Source organism: Perognathus longimembris, chromosome 21 (genome assembly GCF_023159225.1).
Source record: "Perognathus longimembris pacificus isolate PPM17 chromosome 21, ASM2315922v1, whole genome shotgun sequence".
In the NCBI taxonomy this organism is placed as follows: domain Eukaryota; kingdom Metazoa; phylum Chordata; class Mammalia; order Rodentia; family Heteromyidae; genus Perognathus; species Perognathus longimembris.
Window position 1 is genome coordinate 8,067,078 of NC_063181.1, and position 21,916 is coordinate 8,088,993.

A 21,916-nucleotide genomic window follows, 5' to 3' on the forward strand; every position below is an offset into this window, starting at 1 on the left:
TTATTTGCATGTATGAAAATAGAACAATGGAAAGTGTTAACATTGTTTTAAGAAGGGGGGGTAGGGATGGGAGAGAATAATAGAAGGAGTGAGGTGAATTGGGATACATTGCATGCATGTGTAGAAATGTCACAATGAAACCTCCCCTTGCACTGCTAACTTTGCTAATGGAGAAAGTAGGGAGGGATGGGAGGGAGGGAGGAAGGGAGGGAGGAACTGTTATATGGGGATTTAATCATGAAATACAGGGAAGCCATATTTTGAAAGGTTGAATCAGGAGTCTTTATTAGAAAGCCAGCGACTGCGAGCCAGCTCATGACCCCCCCCCCGCCCCCCCCCAAAAAAAAACCACACCAACTTGCATACTTCAATGTACTTAGCACTGTTAGGAAACAGAGCCACAAGGGTAGTACAGTAAAGAAAGAGCAGAAAACAATCTCAATGAACTAGATCAACTCTAATAGAGAGTTGAAGAGGGATGCCATGGTGACCCGAGGAGAGAAGGAGACACCAGGCATGGCATAATGGCTACAGGGGTAGAAGGTCCTAAACAGGGTCATGGGTCATGGCTAGGGGTCAGGGTCACAGGGAGCTCGGGAGCTTAAAGAGAGAGTCTCCTGAGTTCATGGTTCAGGTCTGGCTGGTCCAGAAACCTGTTGTCCAAGTCTCTGCCCCATCTACTTCTAATTCGACACCTGTCACCTAGGGGTGAGGATTCTACCTGTAGAGCTTTCAGAAAGTCCCCATCATCCACCAAGAGGCCAAGATGGTGCCTGTTAGACTCAGTATCCATATTTCAAAAGGAGAGAAGGAAGAAAGGTGGGAAGGAAGGAAGGAAGGAAGGGAGGAAGGAAGGAAGGAAGGAAGGAAGGAAGGAAGGAAGGAAGGAAGGAAGGAAGGCCAGTCTTCTTCCTTCTCAGCTCACCTTCCAGGAGACCCTGTGCTAATCACTCGCTTTTCTCTGGGCCTCAGTTTACTCATTTGGGAGATAGCTGCTTTGAATTGTCACTGTCTTAGCATAAGTGCGTTACATGCCTGATCTGTGTGAATGGCCCCAGAGTTTCCATTTCCTGCATTTCCTCCCATCTTTTATGCAACACAGGGCCCTGCTGTTCTTGCTCTATTCTCTAGGGCTTCCCCAAATCTATCAAGGGGAGTAGGAGTGGCCCCTCAGATCTCAGGATGGAATTTAGAAAGAGTCCTGTATGGGGGAAAACCAGGTACAGCAAAGGTGCCTGAGCAGGTAGGTTCCCTTGGACTCGAGCCCAAGGTTTTTTTTTTTGTAATTTATTTATTAATTAAACAAAAATTTTTTGACAAGGTGTTGTGCAAAAAGGGTACAGTTACATAGTAGGGCAGTGTGTACATTTCTTGTGATATCTTACACCCTGTTTTTCTTTCCCTTCCCTAGGTCAGGTAGACATATATACAATACACAGTGTACCAACAACATATACAGTAGCCACGTGGCCTACGCCAAAGGAAATTCACCTAGGACTTTAAATGTAATGTTGACATTAGACAATATGTCGACAGTAGTCTTATATGAACGTACATACATAGCTTTTGAGCTATTGTATTCCACTGAGAGGTCAATTTTTGATCTTTATATGTTGAGTAGTTGTTTGGTTTTAGTTACACACTGTTGGGTCGCTGCCCCAATCCTGTGGGAAATACCATTTGACAAGCAGTTTTTGGTTTCACAGACCTGGTCTCTACTGTCTCTCCGTCACCCCATCTTAACAGCCATATATCAGGGGGATCATGCCCCTTTGTTTTCTGTGTTCTAGGCTTGTCTCGTCGAGCCCAAGTTTTCATGTGCTTGGGCGCTCGATTTAACTTGTGATTCAGGCCATCCCAGGCTTACGCAGATCTTCTCATAGGTCAGCTTGATCCTCAGCATTGGTGGTCAGCAGCTCTGGGCCATTTGCAAATCTAATAAACATTGCCTTTGATGAGGCTGCCAGACAGGCCAGGGGCTGCCTGTCTCCTCCAGCTCCTCCCACACAGAGCAAGGGCTGTCGTGCCCCATGTGTGCAGTGGGGCAGGGGACAGGGACCTCCATCGCCGGTCCCCTGGTGCATGCTCTCTGGGGCCCAGTCACCAGACAGTTTGCTGATTTCCGTTGTTTAATGTGCACATGTGTGGGCATGTACATGTGCGTGTGTGCACGTGTGTGCCTGTGTGGGGGTGGTGCTGGGGACAGAACCCAGGGCCTTGGTCTTCTTAGGCAACAGTCCTATTGCTTAAGCCACATCCTCAGTCCTTTTGTTTTTACTTTTGAGACAGGTGTGTGTGTGTGTGTGTGTGTGTGTGTGTGTGTGTGTGTGTGTTTCACTGACATCACTCAGACTGGCCTCAAACTCACCATCCTCTTCCTCCTGCCTCCTGAATAGACAGTGTTACAGGCGTATGCCACCCTGCCCAGCTTGGTTATTTAACTGTGTCAACATCTGCAGCATTCCTACTGAGATTGAGAGAGGGGGAGGGACTGCTATGGAGATGGGGAGGCCGTCCATCCTCTGAGCCTCGTCCCTGAGCCTCAACTTCCCCCCAGGTGTGCTTGGGCATGGTCTCTCTACCCACACAGGGACCCTTGTCTGCCTTTGTCAAGCTGTCACTGTGTGACGAGTTGAACAAAATATCACCCAGTCCATGGGCCCTGGGGTACAAAGCATCCGGGGTCTGCTGCCCACTGCTGGTGCGGCTGCCTGTGCCCTCGGACGGACCTCTGCAGCCAGGGTAGAGGCGGAGAGCAGGGGGTCAGGGCAGGGCTCCCCACCAGGAAGCTGGCTTTGGCCTCCTCCTCCCACCACGCGTAGTTAACGATGAGGCGTGCCCAAGTTCACCTGATTATACACAATCAGCCCACTGGAGCCGCAGCCCTGCCTCTACCCCATGGATCCAATCAAGCACAGACAGAAAGAAAATACTTGGGGGGCGGGGGGGGGAACTCATCGCATGGGTGCTGGACACGTGCAGAGCCCCTTCTGCAGATCCATTCAGCGTTATAACGACGCTACGCACGGCGTTCGCGTTGTCTTAAGTGAGCTGAGCTGACTGAACTTCCACGGGCGCGTTGGGGGTGGAGCGCAGTGATGGAGAGCGCTTCCTTGGTCAGTCCAAACATGAAGGACCCAGGAGGGCTGCCCAGGCTCCATGCAGTCACTATGGTCCTTCAGACCCACGGCCGGAGCATCTAAGAGTTGTGTATCCACGGGGGGTGTGGGGAGCCTTTTCGGCGCGGCCGAGAGACGCCGCTCTGTTCTTAGGAAGTCAACACAGGTGGCGACTGGTCCACTTACAGAGTGCCAGGCTCCCCTCTCAAAGCTGCCCAGGGCCTGGCGCCTCCCGCTAACCCCGGGAGGCCAGTCCCTGTGTCCCCATTCCACCGGTAAGGAGACGGAGGCCAACTGCTCTTGGGCCTCATGACCAGCTTGTTGGAATCTTTGCTCGGACAGGAGCCTTCCAGTGCCCGGGGGCTCAGCTGAAATCCTGCCCCAGGTGATCCCCCTTCCCTCTCTCCTTGAAGGGGCCTTGAAGTGCTCTACCCAGAGCTGGGGAATGTCGGCTGCATGGTTATTCCCAAATGCAACAACTTCAGAAAGAAGATCACCAGATGGACCGAGCCACTGGTCAAGTTCCCAGGCGCCTCCGAGGTGAGATTCGGGGGGCTGGCTGAAGAGAGCCGGGGAATGCTCACCTCGGCTTCTAGGGACTCGAGGCACGTGTGCAGAGCGCCTGGGGGCGGGTCTGCAGGTCCCAGGTGGCTGTTGATGGAAGGTTGAGCTTCTCCCAGCGTGGCCCAGGCCTCAGGGAGGTGGTGGGTGGCTGGCGGGGGATGGTGGGGGGAGTGGCCAAGCATTCCGAGGTCCAGATGAGTTCTTCTTGTGCTCAGCGTCAATTAAAGTCCATCAGACCGTGTCGGGAATTGGGAGCTATCTGTGTCTTTTCCTGGGAAGCGTTCAGTATGATCCTGTTCTGGAATCTTCCCTGGGCTTGGAGACCTGGCCATCCTGCCGAGGAAAGGATCATGGGAGTGAAGCGGGGCGGTGGCAGAAGCTTCCTTCTGGTTGCCAGTTTCCTTGTTCCTCGACTCCTGGGCCAGACCCAGGGGCTAAAGCCCCCCCCCCCCCGCCCCGGGGAGGGGGTAGAGGCCGCCGCTCCCTCGATGCTGAGATCACACCAGCCACGTCACAAATGGATGAGCCGTGGTCTGGATGGGACTTCTAGTTCTTTCTGTGTGACAGGGCTGGGGGAGGCCCCCGGGATCTTGCTGTCTCAGGATAGTGAGAGGGGGCCAGCTCCAGGAACCAAGCAGTGTCGCCTGGGTCACCGAGACGGGTGGGGTCAGTTTGTCTCCCTCTGAATGTGTTTCACGGGTTTTGGTTTTGTTGCGCTCTCCCCCAGGAGCCACAGCTCCACTTCCAGCCTTGGGGAAGTTCACTGGAGATGAGAGTTGCGGTGGACTTTCCTGCCCAGGCTGGCTTAGAACCATGATCCTCAGATCTCAGCCTCCTGAGTAGCGAGGATGGCGGGCGTGGGCCACCGGCGCCCAGTGTGTCTGTTAGAGAACAAATGCACCGTGATATGTGTGGCAATGTATGTGGCTGATATGAAAAGCCAGATTGTCCTGTTTGAAACGGCGACAAAGGATTTCCTCTGGGAAGCCGAGTAAGGAACACACATGCACACACACACACACACACGCACACACACACACACACACAGGCACACACGCACAGGTCCTCCTCTCGAGAGACCCTCAGCTGTGTCACATCCACGAACAGACAAGAGACTGGCAGCTGGGATTCCTACTGTAGGGATGGGAGGCGGAGGGTCACAGATGCAGGGCAGCCCCTCGGTCCCTGAGGGACAATAAATGCTTCCCCAAGGGACGGGACTCTCGGTGTCACCATTCATTTACTTGCGAGGGAGGAGGGGGGGACAGAGGTTTAAGGGCTTACACTGGCTCCTTCCCGGTGCCGCGATTGCTGATGACACCCACTAGGTGGCAGCATCGACTTTCCTAACCCGGAGTCTCTCCTGGGAGACTTGGGAAGATCTGGCTGATTTACTGGGTGCTGATGTGCCCTAGAGTAACACATCATTTCCCTGAAAACTGCCACCGCCTCACTCACGGGTGAGGTTTAATGAAAGACACAGGGCTGTGACCAAGAAGGCCAAGGAGAACGGACACTTGGAGAAGGAAGTTTTCCTTGAAACGATGGGCAGGGGAAAATTAAAAAAATAAAAATAGAAAGAAGAGTACTGTGCTACTGGAAGGAGGGAAGGAGAGAGCAAAGGAAGGAAGGAGGAAAGGAAGGAAGGAAGGAAGGAAGGAGCTATATTGGTTCATAAAACGGAAAACACAAGGATAACTTCAGGCCTGTCTAGACCCCGGTGCTCCAACAATGCAACCAGAAATCTGTCCCTGGGCCGAGCATTTCTCTGTGCCTGGTTTTCTTTTGTAAGCAGACTCTTTCCTTGTTTTAACCAAGATGACACCAATAGCTTCAAGTTTATGTCTGGCTAGTTTCTTACTCTATTGGGGAAAAAAAGACAAGGATTTTTGTGTCCTCAAAGTCCCTGGTTTGTCTTGCCTGGGTCACCAGCTCATCCTCCTCAATCCAAACAGACCCATTCATTGCAAGGACTGAGGACTCTGCTCTCGCTCCCGAGGACCGGGGCTGTCCAGTGGCAGTGCCAGCCTTCAAACCCACGTCTACCCCGCTGCGGAGCCTGCAGGCTCTGGCTCTGCCACTGGGCCTCTGGCGAGGGCTGTAAGGGAGAGGGAGGGGGAGGCCGGGGGAAGGCTACCAACATCCCCTACAATCTAAGTGGGTGTTTGCGTCCTTGCGCCTCCTCCTTTGCACCGTGACGGCTCATTCAACTCATTCAGCCCTCCCAGCCTCCCAGCTGCAACTGCTCTGCGCAGCCTTGGCTGGGGCTTACTCCTCACTGGACACGTAACCAGCCGGAATCCTTTTGAAGGGAAGAAATTGCCTTTCAAAGTGGGAATGAGGCATGGCAGTAGAGGCAAGGAACGAAAGCCGCAACGCTTTTCCTGCTGCCCCTCAGGTTTGCAAACAGGCTCTGGAGAGCGGGTGACCCCCGCGCTGCTGCCCCCTAGTGGCCGCGTCCTTGCCTGCAATGTTCCAGGGTGGCCCTCCTCTGTCCTTCCATTTCCTTCCATTCCCGCCTGTTCCCTTCCATTCCCTCTTCTTTCACAGCTCCCTGGCCATCTGTTGGGCAAGGGCACCTCCGGGCACAGCAGGACCAGGTCAAAGGGGGAGGAATGATGATCAGGAACTTTGTGCGCAGGATGTGACCGACCTTCAGGGCACCTTGGCTGCAAAGCCACAGGTGAACAGTGCTGTTGGGCTCACACTGGTCCCAGCCAGCCCCTGGTGGAGCGAGCCTGGCCGGCCGGCCAACCACCTCCCAGCCCCCTGCTCTTTCCCATGGGACGATTTGGCCTTTCAGAAAGTGGTCAATGCAAAGGGAACAACTAGACGTGAGGGCAGCCAGTGCCGGCTCAGCAACGGAGGGTCTGATGTTGGCCAAAGCTTCCAGTCCCAGGGCTGCGGAAAGAGTTCCAGATGTTTCTCAGATCAAATGATGTCTCTCTGAAGAGAAACAAAACTGTGTGGGTTGCTGCGCAGAGGGAGGGCCGTGCCTGGAAAAGAGAGTTCCGTGGGTTTGCATCTATTTGGAAAAAGTCCCCAAGCAAGTGTGTGTGTGTGTGTGTGTGTGTGTGTGTGTGTGTGTGTGTGTGTGTACTTGTGCTAGTACTTGTGGCTTGAATTCAGGATCTTACTCTCACTTATTTTATTTTATTGCTCAAGGGCTAGAACTCTACCCTGTGAGCCATAGCTCCACTTCTGGATTTGGGGGTAGTTAAATGGAGATAAGAGTCTCACAGACTCCCCTGCCTGGACTGGCTTCAAACAGCGATCGTTTGGATCTCAGCCTCCTGAGTAGCTAAGATTATAGGTGTGAACCACCCATGCCTGGCAATGGGTTGGCAGATTTTCTGAAGGAAAAAAAACCAAAACAAAATATCGCGTCACCTTTTTGCGTCTGCTGAGCTGGAGTTTGAACGCAGGGCCTGGCCCTTGGCTCGGCAGGTGCTCTACCACTCGCCTTACTCCTTCAGTCCTTCTTGCATTTGTTATTCTCTGAGACGAGGTCTTCTTTGGCTCTGGCCATCCTGGACCAAGATCCTCCTGTCCCTACTTCCCAGGTAGCTGGGCTAACAGGGACTTGCCACTGCGCCCCGCCTGGAGGTGGATGGGTGAGAGCCTGTGTGTGTCACCACCAGACTTTGATCTCCATCCCAGGGCCAGTGTCCCCTGGCACGTTGGAAGTCGTTTGTACTTTATGGAGTTTTCCTGAGCCCAATCGCAGTTTCCCGGGTATCATTAAGCTAGCTTACCAATGGGAAATGATAGCCCTGGAGTGATTACCTTTTCTTGTTTGTTTTGGCTGGTCCCAGGGCTTGAACCCATGGCCTGGGTGCTGTCCCTGAGCTTCTTTGCTCAAGGCTAGCACTTTACCATTCCAGCCACAGCTCCACTTGTGACCTTTTTGGTAATTTCATCAAAGATAAGATCTCATGGACTTTCCTCTCTAGGCTGGCTTTGAACCGAGAACCTCAGATCTCAGCCTCCTGAGTAGTGAGGATTATAGGCGTGAGCCATGGGCGCCCACGATCCTAGGTTGTTTGGTTTTGTTGTTTTGGGTGCCTGTTTTGAGATTTGAACTCAGGGCTTGGGCACTGTCCCTTAGTTTTTACACTCAAGGCAACTGAACTACTATTGAGCCCCAGTTCTAGTCTGGATTTTTGCTGGTTAGTTGGAGATAAGAACTTATCAGTTTTCCTGTCTGGGCTGGCTTTGAACTTCGATCCTCAGATCCCAGCCTCCTGAGTAGCTAGAATTACAGGCATGAGCCACCAGCATCTGGCTAATCATGATATTTTTATTCGTATGCATTGGTTGTACAAGGGGCGGGGTGATTGCAGCATTTCCACATACATATAGAATCTATTCCAATCAGCCTCAGCCCCTCCAGCATTGGCCTCTCCCCCACCCTACCCCCTCCTGGAAATGTATGTATGTATGTATGTATGTATGTATGTATGTATGTTGGTCATGGGTCTTGAACTCTGGGCCTGGGCACTGTCCCTGAGCTCTTCAGCTCAAGGCTAACACTCTACCACTTTGAGCCACAGCGCCACTTCCCATTTTCTGGTGGACAATTGGAGATAAGAGTCTCGTGGGGCTGGGAATATGGCCTAGTGGCAAGAGTGCTTGCCTCATATACATGAAGCCCTGGGTTCAATTCCTCAGCACCACGTATGTAGAAAATAGCCGGAAGTGGCGCTGTGGCTCAAGTGGCAGAGTGCTAGCTTTGAGCAAAAAGAAGCCAGGGACAGTGCTCAGGCCCTGAGTTCAAGCCCCAGGACTGGCAAAAAAAAAAAAAAAGAGTCTCGTGGATTTTCCTGCACAGGCTGGCTTTGAACTGCGATCCTCAGATCTCAGCCTCCTGAGCAGCTAGGGTTACAGGCGTGAGCCACCGGCGCCCGGTGAAATTATTTTTAAGGAGCTTTCCTTTTGTAGATCAGTTTTGGATCCCCAGCGGAATTAAACAGAGAGTGCCGGGCGCCGCCATGTGCCTTCCGGCCCTCCATACAGCCTCCTCCACTCCCAGCAGCCCCTTGCTATGTCTGCTGTGCCTTCCTCTGTGCCCAGGGCTACGTCTTCCTTGCCGATCAGGTCTACGCCACCAGCCCACGGTAGGGTCAGGACACCGCACAGGACCTTGGAGCTCCCAGGCCTGTGTTCTTCCCGCCGGGCATGCAGGGGGCCCGGGGAGAGGAGGAGGAACCGGCCGTTGGGGTGCGGCTCGGGTCCTGCTCAGGGCAGGTGGACGTCCGCCCTCTGGCCGCCTCCCGGGGCTGCGGTCGCAAGCATGGACACTAGGGGGCGCGAGCGCACCGCTCTCCGGCCCAGCACTGCTGGGCGCAGGGCCCTGCAGGTGCTTCTGCTCCTGGCCCAGGCCTGGCTGGGGTCACCGCCCTCCTGGCCCGGGGTCACCCGGGGTCACCCTGCCTGCCCACAGCGGCCCTTAAACAGGTGCTTTCACAACCCTGCTCCACACTGCTCTCCACGGAGACGCGGGGGGGGGGCTGACCCTGGGCCTTGACGGGGGCCCCCACTTCCCATCCGACCTCCACTGCTTCTCTCGCTGTCCCTCGACTCAGTGTGCTCAGGGCCTCGCCCCAGAGACGCGGCTGGGTGTCTCTCTCCTCCCCTCCTTGCTTGGTTCCTCAGTCCCTGCAAGTCTGCGCGGAAGAACGTGTCCGATGACACACAGCAGCAGCAGCCTCCGCCCCGGCCTCCGCCGCCCCCATCTCGGATGGAGGCCAGGGCCACGCCAGGCTAACGGGCTTCATTCAGTGCGCACAGGCGGGTGGCGACAGCAGGCGGGTCAGCCCCTGGGCCTGTCCGGCACTGACCCCTGACCCCACCAGCCAGGCTCCGCCTCCAGGACCAGCAGGTTAGAGGTGTCTGACCTCACAGACTCTTGAGGGAGCCACAGAGAGCAAGGACAGAGATGAGGCACAACAGCATTGGAAACTTCCCCTGAGCCGCGTACTGGTGGCTCGCACCGTCATCCTAGACATTTGGGAGGCTGATGTGGGGAGGGTGACAATTTAAGGCTAGTCTGAGCAGAAAAGGTCATAATAACTATTATCAGTCAAGAGCTGGGCCTTGGGACTTATTACCACAGAAAGCCTAACACAACTGGATTTCACCCAGGCACGCATGCAGACATGCAGAGGGGAGGGAAGAACTTATCTAAGAAATAACCAGTGAGAAACAGGAATAGAGGGGGCTGGGAATATGGCAGAGTGGTAAAGTGCTCACCTCCTACACATGAAGCCCTGGGTTCGATTCCTCAGCACCACATATATAGAAAATGGCCAGAAATGCCTCTGTGGCTCCAGAGGTAGAGTGCTAGCCTTGAGCAGAAAGAAGCCAGGGACAGTGCTCAGGCCCTGAGTCCAAGGCCCAGATCTGGCAAACAAACAAACAAACAAGAAAAGAAACAGGAATAGAGATGTGGTTTGATGGTAACAGCACTTGCCTAGTGTCGGGGTCTCTGGCCTCCCGCGCTCCCCTAACCCGCGGGAGAGATGGGGAAGGCACACCCCGACCGGATGAGCCAAGCAAGGAGAAGGGTCGGCAGGCCGCCCGCACCCAGCCCTCCCTCACCGGAGGACAATCAGACGGCCTGGGAGTCATGTCAGCGCAAGATCTCGTCTATTGAGAAAGTGCGTGCCACTAATATAAGGCACGGGAGCCAATCAGGTCTAAGATGGGCAGGAAGGGGAGGGGTGAGCTGTCCATCAAGGGCCGAAGGGGGGGGCGTCACCGCCCACAGAACCGCCTCCGGGTTATCACCAAAGACACTTGTAGCAGCTGCGGGTCGTTGTTAGGCGCCGCCATCTTAGCCACAGGTGGCCCCAAGACTGAGAAACAGGCGGGGCCAGCTAGTTGACTTCCAGGTGTGCCCCACGGCCTAGGAAGCCTAAAACCCCGAGTTCAAACCCTAGTACCACCAATAAATAAACAAAAATCTAATGACCAACTAGGAGAACACAAAGGATTGTTATCTTTATGCATCGTAAGAAAACATGGACCCCAGAGGAAAGAAAGAAGAGAGTTTGTTAATAATAATGTTGAATTTTATGATTGAAAGAATATAATTTTTAGAAATGGTATTGACTTTCCATAAAACCACCCAGATGGCAACCCTTTCTAAAAGGAAAATAGATGTTACAAATAAAAGTATATATCCTTTAGCCACTCAGGAAGGTGATTGGAGAGTATGTATAGAATAATTTTCACACTCATTGTATCTGGGTAGCAATTTTAGTTCTGAGAGTTCATTTTAATTGGATTACTTAATCAGACACATAGGTGAAAATGGATGCAAAACGATGTTCATTGTAGTGTTATTTAAAGTAGCAGAGAAAAGGAAAACCATTGTGGAAATATGGAACCAATAAATGGGCTAAATAGAATGCCCTGTAACCATATGAAAAAGCACCAGGAAACCAGGAGGAATCATGTTCCTAAAGAATATATGTTTGGCCATTGGAAAATTTCACAATGTATTTTTTTTTTTTTAATTTTTGCCAGTCCTGAGGCTTGAACTCTGGGCCTGGCCACTGTCTCTGAGCTCCTTTTGCGCAAAGCTAGTGCTCTACCACTTGAGCCATGTCACCACTTCCAGTTTTTTTTTTTTCCTGCGATTTAATTGGAGATTAATAGTCTCGCAGACTCTCCTGCCCATGCGGGCTTTGAACTGTGATCCTCAGATCTCAGCCTCCTGAGTACTTAGGATTGCAGGCGTGAGCCGCCCAGCTTTCACAATGTATTTTTAAGTGAAATCAAATGATGAAACAGTAATTTCACTTTTTGTCTCAATTTTCAAAAAACGGTATCTATTTATGCATGCAAAGCATTAAAAAAAAAAAAAGACCAGGCAAATGGAGACTATATTGAAATGTTAACATTGGCTTGACCTCCCTGGTGTGAGATTAACGGTGACTTTTATTTTCTTCCTTACGCCTGTCCGTCATTCCTGTATGTTCTCCAGTGAACACGAATTACTTTAATAATAAGGAAAAAGATGCTATTTGGGGAAGAAGGAAAAAAAAAAAGAAAAAGCGAATGCTGAAAGGGAAAGGCTTCAGCCACCCAAATGGTCTTGAGTGCTGGTTGCTGTGGAAACATAACTTTGAATCGCCCAACTTTTTGTGAATTACTTCCCTGCTCTGCGGGGTTAGGGTCTGTGCTGGATCCAGCCATCTCCTGACAGGCGTGGGGGGCGGGGTGGGGGGAGGAGGAGGGGGGGGCGCTGCCTGCAGCCCCTGGCCACCAGGGGGCGCTCGTGGCTTCGCCCTGGGAGGTGAAGGCCCTGGGAGCACCAGGGGCAGCTTCAGTTCCGTGGGGCCCCGGCCCCTGCCCCTGCCTCCCCATCTACCCTGCGCTTTGTGTTTCTCCCCCTTGAAGGGGAGGCAGGGATGAGGCACTCAGGAAAGCCCAGGCTGGGCTCCGGGCCCGCCCCGGTGGAATCGTGCCTTCTCTAAGGTCAGCACGAGGGCCTTGCTGCCTTTTGCAAGGTCCTGCTGGGAAGCGGGTTGATTGGGGAGATGGAAGCAGCCACAAGTTGGATTTTTCAAAAGCAATGTGTCCTTTGAGCAGGAGCCCGGGCTGGGGGCTTTGCAGGCTGTTGCTTTGTCCCGGGGACCAGATGGAACTTGTTTTTCTGTGCACTTGGGGTGGGGGTGGTGGTTAACCCTTCACACACACACCCCCTCCCTCCCTGGGTGCCCCATTCAGGAACTGCTGCCTCTGGGCTGCAGGGGTTGGGGGTAAGAGAGAGGCTATCACTGGAGGCTTTTCTTGGAAACTTGTCTTCTGCACCCCCTGCCTCTGCGCAGGGATTGTGTTTGATTTGTCACATGCCGGTGTGTGCCAGACTCTACTTCCAAGCACTCGTAGCAATGAGAGCTCAGTCAGACATTTGTCATGGGTGTGGTTCCCCACCCCCCCATTTTACAGATGAGGAAATTGAGGCACTCACAGGTTAAGCAACTTCCCGAGAGGTCGCACAGCTGGGGCTGGCGTCCAGCATCTGGATTTCAATGTAAGCTGTCTGGTTCCCAAATTTTGTGTGGTTAGTCACAGCTGTGTGGTTGTAGCTAGTAAAGGAATGCTGCTGTTAGTATTTTAGGGGTCCTGGGGTGATTCTTCCCCAAACTGTAGGAAGACCAGGTACCATCAGAATGAGATGGGATCCTTCCTCCAGGCCCAGGCTGCAAAGCCCTCTGTTGGTAGAGTACGGGCAATGCTAGAAGGAAGGTCCAGAGCTCACCTGCACCCCTGCACGAGGTACGTGAAAAACCAAGATGGCCGGTCCTGACAGGAGGGGCGAGGCCGAGGCTGGAGGAGCTTCCTGCCCCACACAGCTCCGCTCGGCCTCCTGACAGAATGTCCCTATTTACACAGCGGGAGCCCATGAAGCCCTTTGATCCTCTGTGAAGTGTTGGAACCCTACTACTGCTTCTGACCCTAGGGATGTCTGCAACTTCAGAAGCTGGACAGAGATGGGGGGGAAGGGGAGGGAGGGGGCTCTGTGTTCTCTGTGCTCGCTGGTGACGGGGTCCAGGTGTCTGGGCCACCCAGGCAGTGAGGGACAGGCGGGAAAAGGCCCCCGATGGCAGAGGAAGCGGCCTAGGCTAATCACGCTCTGATCTGATGAGGTCCCATGCGCCCTTAGGGACGCGCTTGAATGTGGTCCTGTGTGGAGGTGACAAGAGAGTCAGAGCCCGGGAGAGCTTTGGTTCTTAAATTATTATCTAAAATGGCAATACAATAGGACCACCCATGGGAATGAGTTGTTTTGTCTAAGTTGTTTTATTCTAGTCACTTTTAGGCAGCCTTTCTAAAGTGGTTGCATATGGCCTTGTCTTCTTGAACAGTTGAAAGAACGTGATTGAGCATTGGTTACGTGTGTCATCCGTGTCAATGTCACCACACAGTGCCCTTACTGAGGCCCCAGTCCTTTTCTGTGGTGGGAGAAGCAGCTGGCTCGTGCTCTGATGGGGTTCTGTGGGTGTGCTCCTGCCTGGCTAAGGCCACGCCCCCTTTGGGGCACGCACAGTTCCAAAGAGGCAGAGGGGGCCAGGCGCCATGGGCTCACACCTTGTCATCCTACCTACTCGGGTGACTGAGATCTGAGGATCATGGTTCAAAGCCACCCTGGACAGGAAAGTCTTTGAGACTCTTATCCCAAATAACCACCAAAGACATAGAAATGGAGCTGTGGGTCAAGTGGTAGAGGGCCAGCCTTGAGTGAGAAAGCCAAGTGAGACTATCAAAGCCCTGAGTTGAAGCCCCAGTACCATCACGAAATAAAAGTAAAATAAAAATACGGGGGCAGGGACGGGAACGTGGCTGAGTGGTAGAGCACTTGCCTAGCATGCATGAAGCTCTGGGTTAGATTCCCCAATGCTACATAAACAGAAAAGGCCAGAAGGGGCGCTGTGGCTCAAGTGGTAGAGTGCTAGCCTTGAGCAAAAAGAAGCCAGGGACAGTGCTCAGGCCCTGAGTTCAAGCCCCAGGACTGGCAAATAAATAAAGGGGCAAAATTGAGAGAGAGAGAGAGAGAGAGAGAGAGAGAGAGAGAGAGAGAGAGAGAGAGGAGAGAGAGAGCGAGAGAGAGCGAGAGAGAGAGAGAAATTCTGAAGGCCCCTAGCAGGTCTTGAACCACAGTCATTGTAAATAATAAACCAATGGCTGTTTGGTAACAGACCACCTGACTTCATGTCCTTCTCCTCATTTGCTCCTCCTCTGCCTCTACATCTTCAATAGACATATATCGCATTCCTTGATTCTGGGGGTACTGAAGACAGTCATAGAGCCCAGACCCTAAGAGGGACAGAGTGGTTCTTGGCGGGGGGGGGGGGGGGGGGGGGCAGGACTGAGGGCTTCCTGAGGTCTAGCCTTGCACTTGGCGTGAGGCTTCCTTAAGGCCTGCCTGGTGGCCTGGTGATCTTCCTGAAGAAGGCATTGTTTTCCTTAGATGACCCCCAGCAGTTATCTGTGGAGATCAAGGAAATTTGTAGGGCCAATTTGCTTCTGCACAAAACCCACCCAGGACTGCTAAAAAAAATGATTGTAAAATTTATTTTCCTCCCGTCAGCTGTCACTTCTTGCTGTTGTCAAAGATGATCCGTGTCCTTATGGTCCTTCTACTTTGTGACAGGATGGGGAAACCTAATAACAAGAATGTCAGAATTATGTCTAAACTAAGAGCAAGTGGGCTCAAAGTGAGGATGAGATGCGAGGGCTGGATTGTGGGCCACGGGCCCAGGAACTCGCGGAAGATACGTGGAAGATACATTCCGTAGGGCTCTTTGGGAGGCGGGGATCAGGGAGGCCACACAGAATCCTCAGAGAGGGGCAGGTCTGAGTTGAGTTCCAGCTGTGTGTTTAGCTAGCATCCCTACATTCCTTAAGTGGATGTCTTTATGGCTGGCGGGGATCACTGGAGAGGGGGAGCCCTTGGCCAGCATGCTTGAGGCCCCGGGTTCCATCCCTAATCCAGGAGGAAAAATCATCCTAGCTACTCAGGAGGCTGAGATCTGAGGATTGCGGGTTCGAAGCCAGCTTGGGTAGTAAAGTCCATGTGACTCTTAACTTCAATGAACCACCAAAGGGAGGAAGTGGCTCAAAGGGTTAAAGCCAGCCTTGGATAGCGCTCAGGCTTTTGAGTTGAAGCCCCAGGACACACACACACACACACACACACACACACACACACACACACACACACACACACACACACCAGACAGAAAAAACAAAAAACAAAAAACCTAGTTTGTAGAGTGCTAAGAGGATAGACAGAGAAAATATGTTCCGGAGAACTAGTTGGAGGGCCTGAAGCTTTTCCCGTAGCAAATGTTCCAGTAACATGGCGTGACACATCCCACTTCTCCACTGACTCTTCCTGATGCTCAGCTGGGCTGTGGAAGACGCGGCCTCGGGACCCTTGCTGTTCTAACGTGTGGCGTGCGGGCAGCCCGATGGATGCTTTTGCTTCATGCCGGCCTGCTGGTAATGTATGGCAGGGCTCAGCGGCTCACACCTGTAATCAGAACTGAAAAAAAAAAAAAAGCACTTAGAGGTCAGAGCCAAATTGCTGAAAACAAAAGCTAATCTCTGGGGCCTGGGGCTGTGGCTCAGCGGTAGAGTGCTTGCCTAGCGTGCATGAAGCCCTGGGTTTGATTCCTCAGCACCACATACACACAGAAAAGGCCAGACGTGGAGCTGTGACTCAAGTGGCAGAGTGCTAGCTTGGAGCAAAAGGAAGCTCAGGGACAGTGCCCAGGTCCTGAGTCCAAGCTCTAGGACTGGAGAGAAAAACAAAATCTCTAAAGACAACAATGGGAGAAGGTGGGCAAAAGGCAGGCTGGACCTCACCTTGCACATCTCCCTAAACATTCCTGGAAGGGCTACGTTCTCCGCACGGCACGCATCTGTAACCCTCCTCTGACATGTCCCAAGCTCCCAGTATTTAAGTCATTTTTTAATGTTCTGTTGAGGAATTTCTGTCCCCCAGCTTCAAGTAGGATACACAAAGTGCAGGTAGAGTCAGACAGATCACCCACTGGGCTGACAGAATCACCCCCAGGTCATGTTGGGGTCTAGAATCCATCTTGGTTAGTATATCCCAATCAAAAAGTATCTTCTTGGCACTGGGGGCATGACTCAGTTGGTAAAACACTAGGCAATGAGCAAAAACACTAGGCAATGAGTCAGGTACCAAGTTCAAGTCTTAGTCTTGGCTCGAAAATATCATCGCCTTTTCACTCTGATCTGGCACTCCGCTATATATTTCTCGGATTACTGCCAGTTGAGTAGAACGAGCCACGCAGCAGGTGTTTTGGCGTCTAGGGTTTGGTGCTCGGGTTTCTGGGGCCTGCTGAAGCCGGGCTTTAGAGTCCGGCAGGAGGAGGGAGGTGGGGTGAGTGGAGGCCGGGGGGCCAGCAAGGATACTTGGGATCACTGTTCTGATGGATTTGGACATGATATGATCTGGGTCCCTTCCTGTGGATCGACTTTCGTCCTCATTATGGTTTCCTGGTTTATTTTTTTTTGCATGCCTAGTTTTTTTTTGGGGGGGGGCTGTCAGTCATGGGGCTTGAACTCAGGGCCTGGGCGCTGCGCCTAAGCTCTTCAGCTCAAGGCTTGCACTCTACCACTTTGAGCCACAGCACCACTTCCGGTTTTCTGGTGGTTAATGGGAGATAAGAGTCTCACAGCCTTCCCTGCCTGGGCTGGCTTTGAACCGCGATCCTCAGATCTCAGCCTCCTCAGTAGCTAGGATTACAGGCGTGAGCCACTGGCACCCAGCATGCCTAGTATTTTTTTTTTTTTCCTCAGGTGTCAGACATTACGTATCTACTGTGTTAGGTATGAAATATGATTCTATTCTTGTAAATATTGAGCTTGGCTCAGCACAGAGAACTCTGGTTCTTTTAGGGCTTGCCTTGAAGCTTTGGGGGTGACCAGAACAGCCTTCTTCTGAGGCTTTTTCTGGACCTGGTGAGGGTACACAGACCCGTGCAGGGGACTCAAGATTGGTCCTTCTGTTCATTTAGAGACTTCTTTTCCTACACTCAAATAGTGTCCTCGCATGCATACTCTGACTGGAACTTGGCTGGAGATTGGAAAGGGCCTTCTGCCACTTCCAGAGCCCTCCGTCTGCCGGGTGAATTCTGGACACCTTGGCTTTTGGGGCCAGCTCTGTCTCCTCCCTGGATCCCCACCTTGTAGGGCAGGCTAGAAACTCCTCAGGCAGTAGCCTGGGGCAGGTGTAGGATGTCCCGCCCCCACCATTCCTTTCCCCTCTCTCATTGGTTGCTGTCTCTAACCACCCGAGGTTTAAAGTGTGTATTTTTTCCCCACTGTTTTGTGGTCACAGGCTTTAGACTAAATCTAATCCATGACAACTGCTCTTGGATGGAACCAGAAAACACTCAAATCTGAGCCGTCAAATAACCAATCTGAAGTAGGAGGACCCACTGCCCCCAGCCTCCGGACACGGAGTCAATCAGGACTAAGTTGCAGAAAATATGGAGTGCATGCTAGGTTATTCATTGTCACCGTCCCCGAACTCTTTAGCTCAGGCTAGCGCTCTACCACTTTGAGCCAAAGCGTCACTTTCCGTTTTTGAGTGGTTAATTGGGGATGAGAGTCCCATTGGGAGTTTTCGGCTCTGGCTGGCTTTGAACTGCAACCCTCATACCTCAGCCTCCTGAGTCGCTAGGATTACAGGAGTGAGCCACTGGTACCTGGCCACATCCTAGGTATTTTAAACAGAAAAGTACTACATAGAGGAAACTCAACGCTTATGACGTTAGGAGCTGGGCTTGGTGATGGGTTTAGCTTAGGCCGTTAGCTAGCCACGAGTCTACCAGGAACAAACCCACCCCACAGGCCAACCCGAGGAGCTTACTGTCTGTGCCCCAGAAAGGAGGCTGGAACTGTGGCTAATGCCTTCCCAAGCCCGCCAGTCTCTAGCCATCCCGCCTCAAGAACCTTTGAACTAGCCGAGTACGGGTGGCTCGCACTTGTAATCCCAGCTGCTCAGGAGGCTGAGATATGAAGATCACAGTTTGAAGCTGACCCTGGTAGGAAAGTTTGTGAAAGTTATCTCTAATCAATGACCAAAAAAAAAAAAAAAACACCCCCACCAAAACCCCAAAAACAAACAGAAGTAGAGCTGTGATTCAAATGGTAGAGTGGTAGCCTTGAGTGAAAAAGCTCAAGGACAGCACCCAGGCCCCGAGTTTAAGCCCCAGTACTGGCACACACAAGAAAAGGCTAACTTCCATGAAGCTGGGGACTAGACATCCGAACACAGAGCCGGGATGTCTCTCACCTGCCACATCTTCCTCCTCACACCCATGAACTTGACACCAATGCTGGAGTCCCAGAACCCCAACAGTCTTGTAACGACCTGCGCCCAGGAGTAGGAGACAGTCCCACCCCATGGTGGTGACATCACGTTTGCCTCCGGACCCTGGGGTCCCGGGCCAGGAGCTCCCTCTCCTTCATGGTTTGTCTGTCTGCCAGGCCTTGGAGGGTGGCGAGGTCCAGCTGAGGTTCTTCACGCTCCTCCCGAGGAACATCTGGGGATGCCCACCGCCTTGCTCGGAGACCTCGATATTGCTTGGCTCAACCAAAAATAAATTGGAAAAGAAAATTGAACATTGCATCAATTTGGAGCAAGTTTATAAATTCTGCAGCTAAGCAATACCAATAGAAAATGATAGATGGCCAAAGCGCGGGGCGGCCCAGCCGTGATGTATAGTCACATTAGCTGAAATACCGTATTACATGATTCTGCTTTATTACCAGTGCTGGTGGCAGACAGAAAAACAGATTACACTTGAGTTCAAATCGATAGGAACTTTATTTACTGGCCTTTTAAAAACATATTTCTGCACTTTATAAAAACATACGGTAGATGCTATTGATAGAGCTTGTCTACTTGTTAAAAAGCAATTTGCCCAGAACGAGGCTTTTAAGCTGTAATTTACAGCATTACTTTTTACCTCCTTTTTTTTTTTTCTTCTTTCTCCCAGGGTTCTGTTCATCTGGCTGTGCTTTGACGACTTCCTTAGATTTTTTTTTCCTTGCCTTTCTTTTTCTCTCCCACCTGCCATCTTCCTAAACTCTAAGCTTCAAGAATGGAGAAGGCGGTAGCATCTCCCAACGGAGGCTGGGCCTCTCCTCACAGTCTCTGGTGCTGTCCAGCCTCTGTGCCCTCTTTCCCTCTCCTTCCCTGTTCCAAGATCACTTGAACCCCTGAACCCTGGCTCCAGTCATCCCGTGTAGTAAGAGCATTATAGCTACGTAGACTTCAGGCTCCAGGAGATCAAGCTTAGTTCTGATTCAAATCAAATCAAGGCACCCTTGAGGCCTGAAGATGTGCCTGGCTGTAAACCCTCAGTGTTGAGAATGCAGAAGCAGCCTGGCGTGTGGGCCGGGGATTCTGTGGGGGAAAGCAGAACCGATACTACAGGAAGCACTGGTTAAAGATGATGCACATGGGTGGGGCGTCGGAAGGAGTGGGGGTGCAGAGGGGCAGGAGCCAGGTGGCCCAGTGTTCATATCTGGAGGTGAGGCCTCTGGGAGGCGGGCAGGATCCGGGGAGAAGCCCCCACCAAGGGCATTATCGGCTTTGTAAGAGGAGGAAGAGAAGCCAGGCACATCAGTGGCTCACGCCCGTAATCCTTGCTACTCAGAAGGCTGAGATCGGAGGATCACAGTTCAAAGCCAGCCTGGGCAGGAAAGTCCTGAGAGACTCTTATCTCTAAGCACTCAAAAACTGGAAGTGGTGCTGTGGTTCAAACAGGAGAGCGCTAGCCTTGAGCACAAAGAGGCTCAGGGACAGTGCCCAGGCCCTGAGTTCAAGCCCCACAACTGACACAAAAAGAAGAAGAAGAGGAAGAGAAGTCTGAGCTAGCCAGCTACTACCTCCCTGTGTGGTGCCTTCTGCCAAGTTCTAGGGTAGCTAGATTTTTCCAACTTCCAGATTAGCCAAAATAAAACAAAACAAAAGCCTATTTACTTACTTGCTTATTTATTTGTCCTGGTCTTGGGGCTTGAACTCAGGCACAGTCCCCAGAGCTTTTTCTTTGCTCCAGGCTAGCACTCTGTCACTTGAACAGCTTTTCTGTTTGTTTGTTTGTTTTTGAGATATAAGTCTCATGGACTTTCCTTCCCAGGCTTCCTTTGAACCACAATGTCAGATCTCAGCTTCCCGAGTAGCTAAGATTAGAGACGTGAACCACCTAATCCTCGGCTCAACCTCCATCCTTTATAAAGTACTCCGTCTCAGGCATTTAACTATAGTAACAGAAAATGGGATACGATAGGTTTTTAGCGGGGGTGGTAGTGATGAGTGGAAGAACACAGAGCCTGCTGCCGTGGGAAGGGTGAGCCTGGTTGTGTGCAAGCGTGTGTGTGTGTGTGTGTGTGTGTGTGTGTGAATGTTGACTTTTGGTCATGTTGGCTGGTGTGAGCCGAGCAAATCCTGGCCACTGAGCTTCCTCCAGCAGCCTCCATCATGACACACAAAGGCTTCACCCAGTAGCCGACGTATTTCCCCCCCCCCATCCCAAGAGGAGAGGAGCAGGCCCAACCGGGCACGTGACAGGCTGAGCAGAGCGGGCAACTGTGTCATGGCGGTGGTGACAGCGGACTCCCAGTCCTGCCAGGTAGCTTTAGCAGCTTCCTCGTCTTCCTAATTAGGAGAGTCTATCTCGCTCACTCAGTGCAGCTCTTCAACCTTTGCACTGACTTCTACCTAGGCACTAGAGCCGGGTACATTTTGGGTTTGTGTTGAAGGGGTCTCAGGCTGAAATCTGCATGCGTCCCCCCTAAAGTAGCAGAGCCAGGGAAACCATCAGTGGGGACAGACAGAGCGTCATTTTTGATGTTGCCCCCAAAGCCCAGCCCTTGAGTCAAGAGGTGTGAGTGTCAGAGACACATGTCCAGGGGTGGATAAACCTTTGCACGCCTGTGTAAAAAAATGCGTGAACACCGGTGCCGAAGGTGGAAGTCTCCTGTCTTTTCCTATCCTCCCCATATGCTCATCAACGTTTCAGCCGCCCGAGATGAAATAATTGCTTAACAATCATATAAGGCAAAATGATTCAACAAGCAACAATGCCACTCCTCGCTATAAGGAACAGATGCAGTCAGCGTACCATATTCTAATGTGCTAATGCAAGATTGACAGCACAATAATAGGAGCGAGCCGGGATTCAGCCTGTAATTCTGAACCAAATGCGAGGCTGTCCACGGCACTCAAACCCGAGCAGGCTGCAAAATGAGAGGTAACACTGCGCAAGGTTCAAGACGACTCATTAGCAGGTTGGCAGCGTGTTTCAGGAGCAAATGTGTCTGTTGAAGGAACTAATTTTGGGCCTGCCCGTTGGCTCAATGGGTTTTTTTTTAAAATATTATTTTATATTTTCAGTGTGTGGCTACAACTCTCCCTGGAGAGGAATGGCTGCAGGGTCGGCATTTGACGTCTGGCTGTGTGTCCTTCCTGGGGACCGGCAGACCCTCTGGGGAGGCACTGAGGGTGGGGGTGGGGTCTCAGGGTAATGAGCACAGAACCAAAGGTGATGATGGTAGTTGATCAGGAATAATTAAGGAAATTCATTAAAGTCTCAGGGCCTGCAAAGAAATTTTCAGTGAAGACCCCCAAATACCATTTTACAAATCTCTTCTTTCCCTCCCTCCCTTCTCTTCCC

General features: G+C 52.0%; 1 protein-coding gene across 4 annotated transcripts in view; it reads left to right on the top strand.

Annotated features, from left to right (window-relative positions):
• The window catches only part of Pebp4 (phosphatidylethanolamine binding protein 4), a 174,016-nt gene that overhangs the window by 13,325 nt on the left and 138,775 nt on the right, over positions 1-21,916 (top strand). For all 4 annotated transcript variants that reach the window (XM_048330431.1, XM_048330433.1, XM_048330430.1 and 1 more), the window contains one exon: positions 3,533-3,659. In XM_048330431.1, the coding sequence (XP_048186388.1) occupies positions 3,533-3,659 (127 nt within the window). The remainder of the gene's footprint in view (positions 1-3,532; positions 3,660-21,916) is intronic.